This window comes from Hyperoodon ampullatus (genome assembly GCF_949752795.1).
Source record: "Hyperoodon ampullatus genome assembly, chromosome: 6".
Lineage (NCBI taxonomy): Eukaryota > Metazoa > Chordata > Mammalia > Artiodactyla > Ziphiidae > Hyperoodon > Hyperoodon ampullatus.
Window position 1 is genome coordinate 110,052,926 of NC_136919.1, and position 20,754 is coordinate 110,073,679.

Consider the following 20,754-nt stretch of genomic DNA (forward strand, 5'->3'; position numbering starts at 1 on the left):
TAAAAGAATGAAATTGGAACACTTCCTAACACCATACACAAAAATAAACTCAAAATGTATTAGAGACCTAAATGTAAGGCCTGACACTATAGAAGTCTTACAGGAAAACATACACAGAACAGTATACAATGTAAATCACAGCAAGATCCTTTTTGACCCACCTCCTAGAGAAATGGAAATAAAAACAAAAATAAACAAATGGGACCTAGTGAAACTAAAAAGCTTTTGCACAGCAAAGGAAATCATAACCAAGTTGAAAAGACAACCCTCAAGATGGGAGAAAATATTTGCAAGTGAAACAAGTGACAAAGGATTAATCTCCAAAATTTACAAGCAGCTCATACAGCTCAATATCAAAAAGCAAACAACCCAATCCAAAAACGGACAGAAGACCTAAATAGACATTTCTCCAAAGAAGACATACAGATTGCCAACAAACACATGCAAGAATGCTCAACATAACTAATCATTAGAGAAATGTAAATCAAAACTACAATGGGGTATCACCTCACACCAGTCAGAATGGCCATCATCAAAAAATCTACAAACAACAAATGCTGTAGAGGGTGTGGAGAAAACGGAACACTTTTGCACTGCTGGTGGGAATGTAAATTGATACCACCACTATGGAGAACAGTATGGAGGTTCCTTAAAAAAACTACAAATAGAACTACCATATGACCCAGCAATCCCACTACTGGACATATACTCTGAGAAAACCATAATTCAATAAGAGTCATGTACCACAATGTTCATTGCAGCTCTATTTACAATAGCCAGGACATGGAAGAAACCTAAGTGTCCATTGACCGATGAATGGATGAAGATGTGGCACATATATACAATGGAACATTACTCAGCCATATAAAGAAATGAAATTGAGTTATTTGTAGTGATGTGGCTGGACCTACAGTCTGTCATACAGAGTGAAGTAAGTCAGAAAGAGAAAAAGAAATACCGTATGCTAACACATGTATATGGAATCTAAAAAAAAAAAAAAAAAGTTATGAAGAACCTAGGACCAGGACAGGCATAAAGACACAGACGTAGAGAATGGACTTGAGGACACGGGGAGGGGGAAGGGTAAGCTGGGATGAAGTGAGAGGGTGGCATGGACTTATATATACACTACCAAATGTAAAATAGATAGCTAGTGGAAAGCAACCACATAGCACTTTTCACTCTCTAAATGGTTTCTTTTGATGAACAGTTGTTCTTACTAATGACGAACTCCGACTTCTAATTTTTTATTTCCCTTTTAGTATTTTCTGTAACCTCATTTAGAAAATCCTTACCTAACCCAAAGTCATTAAGATATCATGTTTTCTTCTAAGAGTTTCATTGTTTACCTTTTATATTTAGGTATGCAGTCCATCTGGAATCAATTTTCATTTATGATTTGAGATTTGGGTCAATAGACATTTCTTCCTCATATGACTTTTCAAATGACCCGTACTATTTTTTGAAGACCATCCTTTCCAATTCCAACACTGTGTCTACCCTCACCATTTATAATAGCTGTAAAGCATGTCATTCTAAGTTACTCTCATAACTTATTCAGCCACTCTTCCATGGGATAGTTGGGTTATTGTCTGGCCTCTGCCATCATCAAACAGGGTGAACATCTTCGTATGGACATTAAGGCCTTCTTCTGAAGTTGTTAGAACAGAGTAGAATTTCTGAGCCTGAAAATTCTTATATTGTTTAAGAATTAGTAAATTATACAGTTCACATCTCAAAGAATACAAAGAGCCCCAGTGAAACATCTGCCTCCTACCCTGTCCGCAACCCTCCCAGTCCCTTCACCAGGTAAGCACAGTCATGAAATCTTGAGTATTTTCCAGATATCCTGTAATGCATGAAAATTCATTCTTTATATTCTTTTCTTCTTTTCTTTTTACACGGCTAGTGGTACTCTATATACTCTGTTCTTCATCTTGCCTTTCTAAATTAACAAAACATCTTAGAAATCTTCCTATTACTGTAATATAATAGCATCCTTGTTCATTTTTAAGGTAGTGAGCATAATTTTCCATTTGATGGGTGTATCAGAATTTAGACAGTCTCCTATTGATTGGCATCTATGGTGTTTCTAATCTTTTGCTATTCAAACTATGCTTCAATGAATAACTTTGAACATGTCATTTCACTGTGTGCAATATATCTGTTGGAGGTACTTCTAGAAGAGACCTTGCTGGGTCCAAGAGGATATGCAGTTGTAATTTGATGAGCATTGCCAATGCTTCAGCAATATATGAAAGCTCCTGTTTTCCCACAGCATGGCCAATGTGAGGCAGGAGATAGATGGGCTCCAGGCTAGACATTTACAGCTGGCCTCCTGTTTGCCCTTCCTGGGGTGAGAAGAAGATGTGCTCCAGGTGGGACATTCATAAATAGCCCCCTGTTTACATTTCCTGAAGCAAGAGATAAATGGGCTCCAGGACTACATATTTATGACTGGACTCCTGTCTATATTTTGAGATCTGCACCTCAGTATAAAAACCAGCAACAGAAATAGGGTAAATAACTGGACACTGGACATTTTTATGGCAGGGACAGAGTGGGACTAAACCCTGTTAAAAGATCAAGGGGTCATACATTTCCCACCCTTGGGGCACATGTGCAGAAAGTCTCATTGGGGGTCAAAAGGGAGGAGGCACCACCCCATAATATGTGATGCTAAGGCCGTCCCATAGGCCTCTGGGCTGAAATCCATCTTGGAAAAAAGTTGCGCACGCATGTTGGGGAGGGTCCTAGGGCAGGTCAGGTGTGGAAAAAGAAACCAGATAATTGGCCAAAGGTACACAAAGACCCGGAAGAACTGCCCTATATAAATGACTTAACCTCCTCTTTACCACGCTCCTCCTCATTAGGGGGGATGCCCACACCCTTTGTCTCCAGGTGCGTATTTCTGCCTTGCTTCTGTCTTAACAAACTGTTTCTCTGTGTGCTCCCCCACTTGTTGTTGTTGTGCTGTGTCTCTAATAATAAACTTTGTACCTGTTTTGACAGTTTTGCCTCCATGAGAAATGCATGTTTCACAGGGGGCAAGAGCTGGGGGTGTGGTGGCTAGAACTCCTGGTTTTCATCCAGGCTACCCAGGTTCCATTCCTGGGCAGGGAACTAAGATCTTGCTTCACGCCACCACTCACTGCTGCCTCTCCAAGATTAAATGGACTGTTAGATCAGAGATCTTTAGCTATCCCAAAGATGGAAAATTGTAGATTATTTTACATTTATCTCATTGTGTATGAGATTGAGCACCTTTTCAGAAGTTTAAAAAGCTAATTGTGGGCTTCCCTGGTGGCGCAGTGGTTGACAGTCCGCCTGCCGATGCAGGGGACACGGATTCGTGCCCCGGTCCGCGAAGATCCCACATGCCGCGGAGCGGCTGGGCCCGTGGGCCATAGCCGCTGAGCCTGTGCGTCTGGAGCCTGTGCTCCGCAACGGGAGAGGCCACAACAGTGAGAGGCCCGCTACCGCAAAAAAAAAAAAAAGCGAATTGTGTTTTTTGTCAACATCCTTTCATGGCATGAACTTCTTAAAAATCACTCAGGCTGCAAATTCCTCCAAATGTTTCCTCATGAGAAGCCCTTAGACATGGACCTTCCGGGTCAGAGTTTGCACTTTTTAAACGTTGTCTTTACATGTTGCCAACTGACGCTCCCTCCACAGTGCAGACCCGAACCCGACTCGCTTCAATCATCATTGGCTTTGGGGCTCACAGGTGGAAGCTTGCACCTCTAGGTATAGGGGCGAAGGTACCCTGGCCTGCCCGAGGAGTCGGCCCGGCTCCGTCACCTTTCGGCCACGCCCTCGGCGCCGTGGTCCCGCCCCCGGCTTGCGGCCCCGCCCCATGCCCCGCTCGCCCCGCTGAGCGCCCCGCCCGCCTCGCTGAGTGCCCCGCCTCCACCCCGGAGAGCGGCTCCACCCTTCCGCCTAGGTAGCCCGCTCCCAAGGCTGTTCCGCCTTGCTCCCAGGCTGCATGCCCCCGCCCCTCTGCGTATCCTGGCGTCACTCGTCACGTGACGCCCGGCAGTGCCGCGAGGGGACGGCGGTGGCTCTCGCTCCCGCTGGCACGGTCTGCGCACGGGTGATTTCGGCCGAATGAAGCTCACTGAGGCGTGATGGCGAGGGCCTAGGGGAAGGCGCAGACAGGCCCGGACGCCGCCTGTAGCTGCCCTCGGCCTCCCGGCCTCTGCGCTGTTTACTGCGCCGTTGCTAGGCAGCCGCATCTGGGCGCGAGAGGCAGGGCGGGCTAATGCGGAAAGGTACGGGTGCCGGGGAGGGGCTGTGATTGCGGAGAGTCCGGGTGTCTGGCAGAGGGCTATGGAGCAGTACTGCATCCTGGGCCGCATTGGGGAGGGCGCGCACGGCATCGTCTTCAAGGCCAAGCACGTGGAGGTGAGCATCCAGCCCTTCCTCCTTCGGTTCCATTGAGATCTACCCGTTTTCCCGTCCCACGCTTGGGCTCCTGCCTCCCCGCAGCTTTTCGTGGCGTGCCCCCGCCTCTTTTGCTCTCTTGAGTGGAGGGCGTCCAGGTTGCGGCCAGCCACCAGCGGTGCTTTCTTCCGGAGAGTGCCCCCTAGGGGCGTGGCGTGAATGTCTCTGAGCTGTTTGCTCAGCGCTGCGCCTGCTGGCCCTGATTTCCCTCCAGCACGGGGTGGGGGGCGCGTCCCACCCCCACGAGGGCCTCAGGCCTCAGCGTCGCATCCCCTTTTCCAGCCGGGGATGGGGCTGCAGTGTCTGCGTCCTGTCCCCAACAGACTGGAGAGATCGTTGCCCTCAAGAAGGTGGCCCTGCGGCGGCTGGAGGATGGCATCCCCAGCCAGGCCCTGCGGGAGATCAAGGCCTTGCAGGAGATCGAGGACAGTCAGTATGTGAGTGGGGCTGGTGTTCTGAGGTGCTGGTTCCCGCCCTCCTCCATTCACTCCCACTCTGAGGTCCTGCAGTCACTCATCACTCATTTGCTTCCTCACCCCTCACTCACTCCCTTTCTTCTCCACTTGTTCACCCTCATTCACCCAGTTACTTCACTCATTCATTCCCTCCCGTTCACTCACTTATTTCTTCGCGTACTCGTTCGCTCATTCACTAACTTATCCCTTTTTTCTCAAAACACTTAGTGATTTCTGATGATAATGATAACTGCCACCTATTGAGCTCCTGTTATGTTCTGCACGCCAGGTTAACTGCTTTATGTATATTGTCCCTCTGAGTTTTGTCCTCTCCTCCGTCTGCAAGGCACGTTCAGGCTCTCCCTATCTCAGGCCAGGGGAGGAGGCGCAGCCACTAGCTTATGGGTGCTCAGCTTGTTTCGCTTGTCTGTGGAGGCTTTGGCCCAGGTCTGATCGCAGAATCAGGACGGTTTAACATTGGGGCCTCCCATAGACTACCCTCTACTGGCCACTGGCAACACAGAAACCAGCCCCTACCCTGCTCTTGAGAACTGAAGTGTGGTAGGGGAGATGGACAAAGGCTACAGCGCCCATCTGGCGTGGTTTGTGCTGTGACAGGCCTGGGAGGGGCTGTGGGCACACAAGGAGAGACACCTCACATACCCAGTTTCATTCTCTTTGTGGTATTCTCTCTTGTCCATGTCCTGAGTAGAGGATGTGCCTTACTTCCTGGGGAGTGACAAGGGTAGGTCCACCCACCTAAGGGTGGGTGATACTCTGACTTGTTTCTTATTCTCTGGAGCTCTCCTTGATATATTGGGTGACACAAGCATGTTATAAACTGCATGTGTCATCTTGGTTTCGTATGAAAATATTTTGTACATATATATACGAATACATGTCTGTGTGTGCCATGTCTCTTGTAAAGTCTGGTGGAATAGACTCCTAAGGCTGACTATAGGTGATAGGGTTTTTCTTTTGCTGTTTTTTTCATTATAATTTTGGGTATTATCTGAATGTATTTGTTTGTCCCAATCTGTAAAATGGGTGTCTACTACCCTCAACATCAGAAAAACAGCAATATGGTCATTCTTGTTTTTTTGAGGAAAGTAAAAGGGCTTTGCTGACAGCTTGTGTGTGGGAGAGGTGGAGGGCCCATAGGAAGCTGGTGATACGGTCCCATGTCCTGTGCATCAGCAGGCCTGAAGAGTCTATCTTTAAAACACTCCAGATCTTACCCTGGCCCAGGCCATCCTCACCTCTCATCGGAACAACTACAGCAGGCTCCCCTGCCCACCCCCCCGCCCCCCCGCCACTGCCTCCACTCCACAGTCAAAAAATGTACGTGAAATCATCCACTCCCTGGCTTGAAAAGCTCCAGAGGCTTCTCTTCACTCTGAAAGAACTGTCACCGTCTGCTTCCACCCGACTCCAGCCTCTGTTTTCATTCATTCACAGCGTCTTAAGTGTCTCTCCCATGATAAGCACTGTCTAGGCTCCAGGAGTGCTGAACGGAGCAGCCTCCTTCCTGTTCTTGCCTCCGGGCCTTGTGTTTGCTGTCCCCTGGCCCAGAGCTCCTTCCCAGATGCCTTCTCTTCTTTCTTCATCAGAATCTTCATCAAAATACCCTATATGTTTGTTGTTTGGTCATTTGTCAGTCATCTGTCCCCTGAACTCCTTAAAGTCCTTCAGGACCCACCAGCCCTTGCTCCTCCTGTTCACCACTGTGCAGCCTGCCCTTGTGACCTTGTGGGCCCTCAGGAAGTATATGTGACATGTCTCCTGCTCTCCCAGTGCTGGGAGTTGCGATCACCTGTGTGTGTGTGTGTGTGTTTCCAGGTGATTTGCCAGTTCGTGGGCTGGTGGGGGACCAGACACTGCCCTAAGTGGCCTCTCTTAGACCTCCTTTTCCCTGAGTGTTTACTGGAGCATTAGAGTAGGGACTTGCCTTCTCCTGGGAGAGGGAAGCAAGAGATCACCAAGCTCCCTGATTCTGAGCTCACATCTCATGCCACCATCTCTGCCTGCCTGGTCCTCTGTTGGTGCAAGGGCTGAGGGTCCCAGAGAGAGTCTGAGCCATGTGAGTCTGGAGGCTGACGGGATGCCCCGCTTGCAGGTGGTACAGCTGAAGGCCGTGTTCCCGCATGGCGCAGGCTTCGTGCTGGCCTTCGAGTTCATGCTGTCAGATCTGGCTGAGGTGGTACGCCACGCCCAGAGGCCGCTGGCCCAGGCGCAGGTCAAGAGCTACCTGCAGATGCTGCTCAAGGGGGTCGCCTTCTGCCATGCCAACAACATTGTGCATCGGGTCAGTTCCAGCATGGGCTGGGGTGGGACCGGGGTGGGGGGGGCGGTGGCTGGGCTGTGGGTAGGCCAGCCCTTGATGAAGGGCATGGTTAGAAAAGGGACAGAGGGGGCAGGGCCTACGGGTAGGAGGCCAGGGCTGGGGCCCCGGAGGAGGTCGGGTCTTGCACTGACCTGGGTGCCCAGCCTGCCAAGCCCTCCTGTCCCGAGGTCCTGTGGGGGCTCTGGAGGAACTGATGCCTCTTTTGGTGCTCTCAGGACCTGAAACCAGCCAACCTGCTTATCAGTGCCTCGGGCCAGCTCAAGATAGCGGACTTTGGCCTGGCCCGGGTCTTTTTCCCAGATGGCAGCCGTCTCTACACACACCAGGTGGCCACCAGGTAGGGAGGACCAGTTCCCAAGCGGGACCTGGCAATAGACAGGCCCCAACCCTCCTGCTGGGAAGAGGTGCTTCTGGACCTTCTGTCCAAACAGTGCTCTTGGGGCTGGTGTGGGGGCCAGGGTGACCTTCCGAGGCAGCTTCCTGACAGACCGGTGACCTGGCTGTGACCACCTGCCCTCCTCTCACAGGTGGTACCGTGCCCCTGAGCTCCTGTATGGTGCCCGCCAGTATGATCAGGGTGTCGACCTGTGGTGAGACTCCTATGGGCTGGGCAAGGGGGAATGTGGGTCGCTGGGTCACCTTTTCCTCCTGGGCATTGAGGTCTCTAAGCCATTTGGGGGTTTTCCTGCCGTGAGCTCTAGGTTGCCATGGGGGTGTCTCCCCTGGTTAGAGTATCTCTGAGGAGTTTGGGATCAGTGTTCCTCCCCATGACAGTTTTGAGCTGGGAGGGGTCAAGTGGGATCAGAGTGGTTGTCCCAGTAGGAAGCTTCTGGGCTGAGGTCGGGGAGATGGGCTGAGGCATGCGGTGTCTAAGCTGCTATGCAGGGGGTGATATCCCAGGTTGCAATGTTCCTGAGCTGTCTAGAGGCCTGGGTCCCTGGATATGAAGGCCCTGAACCTTTATTTGGGGTAGGATGGTTTGTATATGCCTAAGAGTTTGAGATTTGGGGGCCGTTTTGGAGTCTGCCCCAGAATGGGAGGAGGTGGCAGTGTGTCCCAGAATGTGAGGCTCTGAGAAGTCTCAGAACTGTTGAGGGGTTGATGTGTGTTCCAGAGTTGAGGCCTGAGAGCTGTTTAGAGAGGGGGATATGCTCTGTGTTCTAGGCTTGAAGTCTTTGACTGTTTGGGGATCTGTATCCTTAGCTATGAAGCTTGAAGTCTACTTTGTGGGTACCTTGACCGCAGCGTGAGGTGTGGGTGCTGGTGTGGGGAGATCTGTTTCCATGGTGTGAGATCTCTGAGTTGTTTGGGTTCTGTATCTGCAGGGCTGTGGGCTGCATCCTGGGGGAGCTGTTGAACGGGTCCCCCCTTTTCCCAGGGGAGAACGACATTGAACAGCTTTGCTGTGTGCTTCGAATCTTGGGCACCCCCAGTCCTCAAGTCTGGCCGGTTTGCAGGGGCCTGCGGTGGGGCGGGGTGGGGGCGGGTGGCTTCTATTACCCCAATAGCTAGTGACTCCCCTGTCCTGCACCTTCTCTCTCGTGGCCCCATGCCTCCTTGACTTCCCGGACCTCGGTCCTGGCCCAGCGTGGGGTCTCCTCCACCCCTGCCCTGCTGGAGGCGGGAGGGCCAGGGCCCAAGCCCTATCCCCTCCCACCCGTCCCCAGCACACACGCATCCAGACCGAGCTGGGCATGGAGCAGGGGCCTGAGATGTGGAGGAAGGACTGAGCACGTGATGTCACAAGTGACGTGTGAGCAGGGGCGCACGGATGGGGGGAGTGATGAGTGAGTGGGAGCAGGTAGGTGACAGGGAGCGAGAACGGACACCCAAGGGGGCTGGCGGTGTGGGTGCCGGCCCTGACGGACCCCCTTCTCCTCCAGGAGATCAAGGACCTGCCTGACTACAACAAGATCTCCTTCAAGGAGCAGGCTCCCGTGCCCCTGGAGGAGGTGCTGCCCGATGCCTCTCCCCAGGCCTTGGACCTGCTGGGGCGTTTCCTCCTCTACCCTCCACGCCAGCGCATTGCAGCCTCCCAGGTAGGGTGACACCCGTTGCCCTGACCCTCCTCGTCCGTGCCCTTTTGACCCAGCAGGTTGAGATTCTCAGAACCTGTGATGGGCTGGGACCAGAACGCCTGGAGCCAGGGGTAGGGGGGTGCAGGGCAGGTGTGCCTCTCCTGAGTGGACCCTAGAGGGGACCCTAGAGGGCAGGCGTCCAGGGGTGGCCCATTAGAAGGGCATGCACACCTCGCAGAAGAGCGAGTCTCGGGTTGTTGGTGACTCGCTTCTTCATCCCTTCATTCCCTCAACAAGAGTTTACTAGCATCTGGCACGTCCTGGACCCTGATCCAGAGGGAACAGACATGGCTCGTGCCTGTGGGGTCTCCACCCCGTGGTGAGGCAGGGCTGTCAGTCTGTGGGAGCCGAGGGGAGGGATGTTGGGACTGACTTTGGGGTCATGCAAGGCTTCCTGGAGAAGGGCAGGTTTAAGCATGGGGAGCTGTTTTCCCAAGAGAAATGATGAGCAGAGGCCTGCAGAGGAGGACCCAGGAGGGGCGGGTTGTGGCTGGAAGGCAGGGGAGGAGGGGAGGACCACGGGCTGATGGCCGATGGTGTGAGGGCCTCCGTCGGGTGTCCCTGGGCCTCTGGCCTCATGGCGGCCTCCCCTCCCTGCCCTCGGCACTAGCTGTGTGTGTTTACACATGGCCCTGGCGAGTTCCCATGTCAGCAGCACCTTCAGAGTGTACTGAGGCCAACTGACCACCTCTCAGCCCCCGTGCTGCTGCCCCCAGTCTAAGCGCCACCACCCCCCGCCATCGCCTCCCAGAATCTGCTTCTCCTGCCCACTTAGTCTCTCCTCCACGTGGCAGAGAGAGGGACCTTGTCCGGGTAGGCTGCCGCATCCTCGCCTGCAGGGCCCTCCTGGGGCTCCCGCAGAGGAGAAGCCCGGTCCTGGTGGCCCACGGGCATCACACATTTGGGGCCATCACCTCTGTGACTCTGCCAGCTCCCATTCCCCTGGCTCACTCCCCTCGGGCCCCAGGGCTCCTGCGTGTCCTGGGGGTCTGTGCATTTCTGTCCCTAGGCCTCACTCATTCACCTTCCAGGTCTCTGCTTGAGCGCCACCTCCCAGGGCCCTCCCCTCACCATTCCTCAGGCCTGCAGCCCCTCCAGGGTTCCTCATCCCCGCCTCGTACTTTCCCTTTCCCACAGCACTAATCATCTGATGCACAGTGTGTCTTACTTCTTTATCGTGTTCATTACCCCCACCCCTCACTCTGTGGAAAGCTTGAAGGCAGAGCTCTTTGTTCTGTTTACCGCTGCATCTCCTGTCTCTGGAGCAGTGCTCAAACAATGAGCACCGAGAGGTGTTGGAGTCACCTGAACCATCGTTCAGATGAAGGATGAATCCTCTTCAGGGCAATGTTCACATCTCCTCCTCGGAGGGAAGTGGCTGAAGCTGGGACGGGGAGGTGACCAGTTTCCTTTCGCTGCCCCTTGCTTGCTACCCTCAGGCCCTCCTGCACCAGTACTTCTTCACAGCCCCCCTGCCTGCCCACCCCTCGGAGCTGCCGATTCCTCAGCGCCCAGGGGGACCTGCCCTCAAGGCCCCCCCAGGACCCCCCCACGCCCGTGACTTCCGCGTGGACCGGCCTCTCGAGGAGTCGCTGTTGAACCCGGAGCTGATTCGGCCCTTCATCCTGGAGGGCTGAGACGTTGGGCCAGGCCCCACCGGCGTGTCCCCCGCTTCCCTCCCCAGGACAAACCAGGCCTCTTGTTCTTCTCCTCCGGCCTGATTCGACCACAGTGGTCCTGCTCCTGGCCAGGCCATCCAACCTCAGCAGAGGGGACCCTCGGCCTGTGCCGTCGGCCTCCCATCTGTGTGCTGGTAACAGATCCATCAGAAGGAGGCAGTGAGTTCTGCTGTCAGGCCTGCCATGGGGCTGGTTCTCTAGTTGCTGCCCTCCTGGTCAGGGACAGTCCTGGTAGAGCCATTTGGGGGAGCGCTGAGTGTAGGATATCCTCATGTCGGAAATCCAAGTGGGAAGGGAAGTTTGGGTTGATTTTGTTCTCAGAGACATTAAACACTCGTTCACTTTTGAGATTTATTATAAAAAACCCCCGGTAGTTCTACGTGATGTATTCCCCTCTTCCTTTCCAGTTGACGGAAGTGGCTGAGGTAGCATCATCCCCTGGCCCTTGCTTCTCTGTGGTCACTGGGAAAGTGGCCCCATTCATGGCTACTTTACTGTTGGGGGATTGCTAGGTGGTTCATGTGACAGCTCCCTTTGGGAGGTGAGTTGGCAGAAATCAGGACCCAGGAATGGCTCAAGTTGGGGACCCAATAAGTGACCCTCCACACCTTAAGCTGGTTTACCAACATCACCCTCAGGATACAGGTGAGCCTGGACCACATGGGCCTCCTCTTTACTCAGAGATACTGGGCAAATAAGAAGACAGACATTCCTGGAACTCATTTGTTAATTCAGTAAATCCCAATACAATCTGAACTGGCTCTTGTTTTTCTTATTAAATAATATGGTAAGCCAATTCTAAAATATATGTGGAAATGAAAGGGTTAAGAGGAGGCAGAAGCAGAAGAAAAGGCAAAAAATGATGAAAGGACTTAGCCTATCAGATACCAAGACTATCATAGGGCTGTAATGAGCAATGTGGTATTGGTTCACAGATAGATAAATCAGAGAAACGTATTCTTAGCAATCTTTTATTCTTAAAATATTCATTTTGTGCTCATGTGGATAGAATTCTGTAAGCACTGCAGTCACAGAGGTGACTAACAGTGCCATAGTCACTGCCCTCCAAGCTCTTAGAGGGCAAAGCACAGTAAACTCCAGCTGTTGCTTTCAGGGAAGAGTCTGAGTGTCTCATATGTCTTTAAAGATGTTTTAAGGATCTGGCCTCTGCCTGTTTGTCCAGCCACATCTGTAGACACTAAGCTTCAGTCTAGCTCAGTTTCTGGTGTCTCTCACCTCCGTATGAATGCAAGTCTGTACCGAAACCCTGACCACTGACCCTCAGCCAGTTCCACTCACAAAGACTAAAGCTTACTCCACCCTGACATTGACCCTCACCTTGACCTTAAACCTTACACTTAACCTGAACCTATCACCCTGACCCTGACATAGACACTGACTCTCACCCTCACTCAATTCTTTGCCAGCCCCTTCCCCACCCATGGCTGGCCTTGATCTTGGCATTGACTCTGACCCTCACCCAAACTCTGACCCCGTTTGACCTAGAACTAAACCTTGTCCATGAACTTGGCTCTCATCTTCACCTTAACCCTGAGTCTCTAATTGACATTCCTCTTGATGCTCATGATCCTGATCCTGACCGTTAACATGCCCCTCACACTTGCCCTGAACTTGACTTATCTTTGACAATGACAACTTCTCTCACACTGACTGTGAATACTGTGATACATGAGATACTCACCACCTTCAATCTGATTCTGACCCTCAACTTCACTCTGCCCCTAGACTGAATCCTCACCTTGACAAGGACCATCATACTGACCCACCCTGCCCTTGAACGTGCGCCTTGATGCTGAACTACACAGTACACTCAAGGTGAAACTAGTCTGCACCCCAAGCCTGACCATGATCCTGATCCTGATCGACACTCATCTTGACCTAGACCTCCATTTCACCCTGACCTGGGTCCTCATCCTAATGCTGAGCCTCACACAGAACATGGACTCACACTTGGCTGTCACCATTGACACCCTAGTGCCATTGTGACCTTGAACCTGATCTAGACCCTGACCCTGAAGTTGAACTTCACACTGACACTGACTTTCATTATTATGATGACTCGTGCTCAGCCTGATCGTCACCTTCATCTTGACCCATCCTCACTTTGAAACTTAACCTTGAACTTGATTTTGACTATCAACCAAACTCTGACCCTCTGTGGTAAGCAGAATAAAGTATCCCCTCCGCCAAAGATGCCCATGTCCTAACCTGTGAATACATTGCCTTACACACAAAAGGGACTTGGCAAATGTGATTAAAGGGTACAGACTTTGAGATGGGAAGAGCATCCTGGATTATGCAGATTGGGCCAACGTAATGGGGTTGGGGGGAGGGAGAGTTGGAGGAGGAGGACTTAATTCCTTCCAGCAGCAATAGAAAAGGAACCCACCTTGACGTTTAATTGACCTTGACCTTCACAATGAACATCATGCTCACCCTGACCCTGACATTACCTCACATTGATCTTGACCCTGAACCTGACACTGACTCTAATCCTGAACATCAACCTCACTCTCACCTTGACCCTGAATCCTACACGGAACTGGACATCCACTGTCAACTTGAATCCAAGTTTCCATCTTACTTTCACCCTGACAGTAACCATCATCCTAATCCTGACATTCATCCTCTCACTGATCCTCTCTAATGGAGCCTCAACCTGATCCTAACCTTGGCTCTCACACTGATCTTGAACCTAACCCTGGATCTAAAATTTCCCTTATAGTGACCTTGTCCTTGAACCTGATTCTGACACCATGACCCTGACCATTCTCTTATCTTGATCCTTCACCTGACATAGAATTTTACCTTGAACTGGACACTCACCCTCACTCTGATTCTGATCTTCATCACTCTGTCCCTGATCTTACCCTCATCCTGACTGTGACCCTGGCTGCTGTGACATTGAGCTTGATCAAGACCTTCACCCTTACACTAACTCTGATCTGATCTTGGCCAGGGCCACGACCAAAACCAGGGTGAGGTCCAGGTTCGGGGCTAAGGCTAGGTAGGGTGTGAGCCTGGGCAGGAGCCATGATGAGGGAGGTACCAGGTTAGGGCCAGGGCTTGGGCAAGGGCCAGTGCCAGTGTAAGACGGAGGCTGAGGGTCATTCTGAAGGTGATTGTGAGGGCCAGGGTCGGGGCTAGGGCAAAGCTCAGGACGAAGGTGTGTACTAGGGTGAGTCAGGGTCAGGTGAGGGTAGGAACAGGAGTATGGTGGATGTCAGATGCTAATGAAGTCAAGGGTGATGATTAGAGCGAGGTTGAGGAAGAGGGTCAAGGTCTGGATAAGGGCCAGCACCAGGGCAAGGGCTCGGGAGGTGCTGGGTTCAGGGGCACCACAAGGTCCCGCGTGAGGGTCAGGGCGAAGGTCAGAACGAGGATGAATGTCAGTATAAGGGGGTGGGCGAGGATCTCAGCGAATGTCAGGACAAGGGCAGAAGCCAGTCTGAGGCCAAGTAGAAGCGGGGCTGGTGAGCGGATTAGTAGAAGTGGGTGTTCCGACCGGGAGCGCGGAGGCGGGCGAGGATTGAGCGAGCGGGCGGGGCTCGGCCTGCGGGGGCGGGAGCGCAGCGAAGGCGTAGCCCGACCCAGGCAGCCCCGGGGGCGGGCGCTGTGGAGCCGCAGATGGGTTTGCACGAGCTGCTGCACGTTTTCTCCTTCTTGGAGGCCCGAGACATGCTCTGCGTCGCCCAGGTGGACAAGGTGGCGCGTCCTGTCCCAGGCGGGAGGCAGGGCTGGGCTCGTGGCCACCGTCGTGTCCACGGTCTGCCCGTCCCCTCGGAGCCTCAGTTTCCCAAATCTGGGAGGGGGCGTCGGACGGCCCTGAATCCGCGATCTGCAGAGGACGCTCTTGGCCCCCGGGATGGCCACCTCGGCGACCTATGAAGGGGTCGCTCTGAAAGCCTCTTATCCCTCCGTCCCTCCGTCTGCCGGTGTGTCCAGAGCTCCTGCGCGGTTGGCTTGCACCGGGCACCTGTGAACAGGGTTCACCCCTAAGATTGGCCTAGGGATCCCCACCTCTTCTGGAATATTCTGGAATTTCCCTTCTGGGGCCTGCCTGGAAAGCCGTGCTCTCCCCGTGAGTGGCACCTCCGCCTGTCTCTTCCCAGCCAGTCGAACTGTACTGGCTCTGCGCCCTAAGTGCCTGTTTAGTGCATTAGTCTGATCTGCGCTTCTGCCCCGTTGTGTTCCGAGCTCTTCCTCCTCTGTGCTCTTACTCAGCACAACTGTAACTAAATGATCACATACTGTACTTGTTAAACGTTTGCTTCGCCCCCACCCAACCCCCGCTAGGCTCATTCTTTTGTCTCTTGCATCACTGTGTGTATAACCACTGTATGATCACTGTGTGTATACACTCAGCGTATGGCTTGATATTTAGTGTACTCTAAGTAAATGTTTGTCGAGAAAATTGAATTTCTTTACTTTTAAAATATTATATCATTTTACAAAAAGATTAATAAACAGACCCTGACCTGAATTGTGTAATTATAACTTAAATGTATCAAGTAAAATACTGGGTTGTTATCCCCATTTTTACCAATAGGGAAAGTGAGTATCGTGCCGTGAGTGCGTTGGCTGAGGTCACCCAGGTAGTCTCCCAGCAGATTTTGAAAGGGAGGTGCCTTTTACCCTTTGATAGCAGCAACTTCTCCAGGTTCTGGTTTCCCTGTTAGGTAAAATGAGGTCAATAAACCCTGCCTCACAGTGTCATCATGAAGATCAGCATCTAACAGAGGCATTCTCCAAGGTGGGTAACACCCATTTTGCAGGTTATATTACATACTATAATTTTGTGTTAGGGAAGTAAGAACATCTCAGTTGGGTTTTGAACTGGGAACTATAGAAAAACAGAATGCGGAAATCTTCTTACCTGGTTTGATTATTGCAAAATATCAACTTTACATTCCTACTAGCCAAAAAGATTTCTTAAGGACTGAGAAACTTTGATTTCGGGTGAGTGAGGGCTGTGGAAGTAGGAACCTGGGCTCAGACAGGGTGGTTGTTATTTCTGCCAGGGCCTGGAAAGCCACGTAACTGAATGGGACCCTCAGTAGATCTGGGCCACAGAAAGCTCCAGAGTGGTTTCTACTGAATCTGTATAGGCTCCAGAATCCAGGGTGGCCCAGGTGGAGAGGCCAAGAAGTTCCAGGATGCAGGTGTGGGCCTGAGGGAGGGGGAGGCAGGGTACTCTGATCCCTTCCCAGGGCCACCTGAGCCTCTTCCAGATACTTCTGCAGAGAGCAGTTTGTGGGAATAGGGCCTGTGTGCCCTCCACAGGTAGCAGTTCTGTTCCTTCACCTTGGCATCTCTGGGACATCCCTTTAGCCAGAGCCTTAATTTACTCCATTGCAGCAGCCTTCTTATGGGTCCTGCTGCTCTGCCCTCATTTCCAGTCCTTCCTTCTCTCTCTCTCTTTTTTTAAATTGGCCCTACTACGTGGCTTACAGGATCTTACTTCCTCAACCAGGGATCCAACCTGTGCCCCCTACAGTGGAAGCTCAGAGTCTTTTTTAAAAATATTTATTTATTTATTTTGCTGCATCGGGTCTTATTTGTGGCACACGGGATCTTTGTTGTGGCACGTGGGATCTTTCGTTGCGGTGCACGGGCTCTCTAGTTGTGGCGCACAGGCTCTAGAGCGCGCGTGGGCTTATTTGTCCCAGCATGTGGGATCTTAGTTCCCCGACCAGGTATCCAACCCGTGCCCCCTGCATTGGAAGGCGGATTCTTAACCACTGGACCACCAGGGAAGTCTCCAAATCCTTCCTTCTCATCGCAGCCTAAAACACAGTTTGACTTGCCACTCTTCCATTCACAGTTCTCAAGTGACTTCGCACTGTTTTTGCCCTTCTGACTTCCAAGAGTTGGTCTAAGCCTGTCTCCAGCTCCTTTCTCTATGTTCTGATTAAGGTAACGTACTCATCGTCTTTTTCATACTTCTGAATCTTTGCCCAAGTGGATCTTTCTCTCCCTGAAATACTTCAGCCGTTTTCTTAGAGGATAACTACTCATCCTTCAGGAGTTGATCAGTAATTACTTCTGAACCCCTTGGCTCCAATTGAGTTGGTCATTCTCTCCTTTGTCATTCATTATTTAGTGTGTTTTATTTGATTGTCTGAATTTGTCTCTAACTCCCCAGGGTGAGTGTTCTTGAGTGCAAGCACTGGGTCTCATTTAGCTCTCTGTCCCCTCCACAGGGCCTGGCAGGCTAGGCACTAATTGCATGTTGACTGACCAGATACTCTTCTAGGTCTGGAATGAGGCTTCAAGGACCAAGGAACGGTGGAGGTGAGTGGAGGAAGAGCCAGGCCTGCTCAGGAGAGTATCCCTCAAAGGAGAGAGGGGTGTACTTTTCAGCACTCACTGCGTTTCTGTTAAGTAGACAAGAAGGGACAATCCACAGCCCTTACCGGCAGGAAACTCCTCCCTAGTTGGGGGTGTGAGACTTTTTTTTATAGTATATTGAAATATAAGCGATTTTGTTAATCAAGTGGAGGTTGATGTAGGTGGGGGTACCAAACTCAGGGGCAGAAAGGTACAGCAAATTGAATGCAGCTGGCCGATAGACAAATCAATAGACAAATGAACCACTTTTATTTGATTTCAACTTTGGGGTAACAACATAGTTATATAAGCATGTTTGATATTAGAACTTAAATAAAATTCAAAAAATTAAAAGTAGAAAATAAAATATATTTTAATCATTAAATTATTAAATTTTTCTTTTCTGTTCATTCCTCCTTTGGAACCTGACATCTCTTCTTTTGTCCCAAGAGGTAAGTGTCAGATCTTCTGCCTCTTGCAGAATATAGGACAGACTATATAGCCTTGACTATCAACTAGGAGCTATATTTAGTTTTAGTCTTTCCTGATGGAAAACAACTGTTCACATGAAGTTTCCTCCAAACATGGAGGGAATCTTTGCTTGATGGTTTTTATTTTTAGAATAACTGTGAGTTGATAAATTTGAGAATTGTGGAATGCCAATCTTGCCATATTTAGTTTTCAGTATCATACAGCACTGTTCTGTTTGTTGCTTTTTATTCATTTTTTTATTGCTAATCATATTGATTAGAAAAATGATGTTAATCTCTAGTCAGTGTTAAAGTAAGGGAACTTTTATTGGATTTCAGTCTTTATCTCTAAAATTTGGGGAATGTACTCTACCTAGAACATTCAATTCTGGAAATTGATTTCTCTGTAGATAAGTGGACAAGAGAATGTCTTGCCAAATGTGATTCTCAAAGACACTGTGTCACTAGAAATAAATGAGTTGACTCATAGATTGGTGTAACTATTTGTGGAAGCCCTTGGAGGGCAATTCTCACAGTTGAAATGGGTAGGATGCCAACCCTGAACCCTAGCCTTTGTTCTCATCTTTACTGATAAGCTGGGGTAGGAATTTCCCTTTGAGTAACATAAGTAATATATTTCTTTCAGCAGTTCAAAAAATCTCTTGAGCAGCTTATCACCTAACCCCCACATGTATGCATGTGTTACCATATTGTGTGTACCTCCAGGTTCCTCAAGCAGATTCTTCAGCTGTCTGCAAGCCAAGTCATGTATGGGTTTTCGGTTCATTACTATTTTATAGTTTTTGGTGCTAAACTCTTTTTAGCATACAGTCATTCTTTGGTATGGTATCCTTGACCTATGTTCATATAAAAAACACTGGGTTTATGTTTCTGGAACTGGGACAACTGCAACAGCATTCCAGGAGCATCGTCACATGCACGTGTCATTTCTAATGTTGTACCTGTCATGGGTACTAGGCTCCAAAACTCTCCAGGCCCATAGAAACTCTTACGGACACAGTAAATGAACATGGTTAACCGGTCATATGTTTTTAATATGTACTCTATAATTCTAATTTAACACTGCAAGTTACTTTTTTAAAATGCTTCATGACCTTTTAAATTCTGCCATCTCTTTAACACACTATGCGTTAGATTTTTGGTTAAAAGTAAAATTGCAAATATTTGCTTTTGTTTAAGGTACAAATATATTTTTTTGTTTGTGTACAGTAGATTGTTTTGCTGTTAATTGCTGTCTGAAAGGTTTTGGTGCCATGGTGTTTTTTCACTTGATACATCCTTGTATTTCAGAGGCGTATCTCATACTTTACTCGTGCACACTTCAGCCTTGTTGACAGTCTGCCTTTTTTTGGTCAAATCACTTGGTTTTATTTCTTCTGAATATTGGTTATGGTTCCTACTTATGGTTTGATGTATAATGGCCTTAAATATGTAGAAATAGACTTCACTTCCACAAAGAAATGTCATCCCCCCTTTTTCTTAAACCACATTATCTTCTTAGTCTAGCTTTTATTTTCACACTGTTTAGGTTGAGATATGGGCACAAGAAATTTCCCTTTCTGTTTATTTCAACTAAAAGAAAATCAACAACATAAGAATGATGATGTGAGGCAGCTGATACTCAGCCTCTTAGTCCAAGAGATAAAAGGGATGGTGAAGGCCATGGTGGAGCTGAAAGCTCATTCTTTTTTTTTTTTTTTTTTTTTTTTGGTTGTGCCATGAAGCTTGCAGGATCCTAGCTCCCCAACCAGGGATCGAACCCAGGCCCTCAGCAGTGAAAGCACAGAGTCCTAACCACTGGACCACCAGGGAATTCCCTGAAAGCTCATTCTTGTCTGAGAAGTACCATTCTGTGTGGCCCCAGACAAATTTTTCCAGGTGAGAATTTGATTTCAGTATAGCTAGAGATGTTCTTCTTTTACCTAATTTGTATGTGAAATCTCTTGATTTTTAAGTATTGGCAGCTAGTTCACGTAGGCCAATGCTATGCAGGCCAGACAAGGTAATCTGGACGCCCATTCTGCCTGCAGGCTGTGAGTATGCTACTTCTGGTAGAAGGAACAGAGTTTCAGTGAGGACAGGAAAACCCATATCCGACCTAAGCACTGGATCCTTCCCAGTGTGTTAGAGGTCACTAGTGCCTAGTACAGAGCCTGACACATAGATGCTCAGTGAGTGTACAGGCTTTGAATGGAGAGAAACTCTTTGCGTTGTACTTATTGGGACCATGGGCTGTGAGCTACTTATTTCCCACCCAGCCTCATTTTTCTCCTCTGTGAGATATGACTGGAGCCCTCTGATGCTGTATCAACTCTGGTGACTGTAAATTTTGAAAGCCTTTGTCCATGGGGCCTCCCTAATCCTCTCCCAGATGTTCACTCTCCTTGTGTTTTACTCCCATGGCACTATAGGCTGCCCCTTCTGAAACTTAGCATTTCTCTTCAGAATTTTAGTTTTACTTATCCTCCTAACCACCAGCTGAGAGTACTCATAGGGCAAGGGCCGTGTCTCACTCACTTTGGGGTCCACAGACTAGGTGGGGATTCAGTATTCTCCACAGTGTGGATGAGCTAGTGTTTTATCTTCAACAACCTTATAAGCGAGTTGCTATCATAGAATTGACAATAGTTATTGATACATACAAGTTAAGGAGGCAGACTCCTGGAAAATGGTGGATTAATGACTTCTGAAAATTTTCTCATCCATAAAAGCAATGAGAAAACTGGCATAAATTGTCAAAATAAACTTTTACAGAACTCTGGAAATTAACCAGAGACTTACAGTAGTCTGGGAAGTGTTTATTCAAGAAAAAAATGGCTTATTCTCAGTAAGAGCAGCAAGTATTCACTTGCTCTGTTCCCATAACAACCTTCCAGCTTTGTGTTAGCCTTGAATACCAACAGTTCACAATCA

The 20,754-nt window shown here is 49.7% G+C and overlaps 1 protein-coding gene across 2 annotated transcripts; it reads left to right on the plus strand.

Annotated features, from left to right (window-relative positions):
* Positions 1–4,305: 4,305 nt before the first annotated feature.
* On the plus strand, positions 4,306–10,957 carry CDK20 (cyclin dependent kinase 20; the record flags this gene model as incomplete). Of its 2 annotated transcripts, XM_079707008.1 has the most annotated exons (8): positions 4,306–4,404; positions 4,767–4,880; positions 7,015–7,203; positions 7,458–7,579; positions 7,770–7,832; positions 8,568–8,691; positions 9,126–9,281; positions 10,760–10,957. In XM_079707008.1, the coding sequence occupies exons 1-8, from the start codon at positions 4,330–4,332 to the stop codon at positions 10,955–10,957; spliced, it is 1,041 nt and encodes a 346-aa protein (XP_079563134.1). In that variant the 5' UTR covers positions 4,306–4,329. The 2 variants fall into 2 exon arrangements, with proteins under 2 accessions (XP_079563134.1, XP_079563135.1); XM_079707009.1 differs by lacking the exon at positions 7,770–7,832.
* Between the last annotated feature and the right edge of the window lie 9,797 nt (positions 10,958–20,754).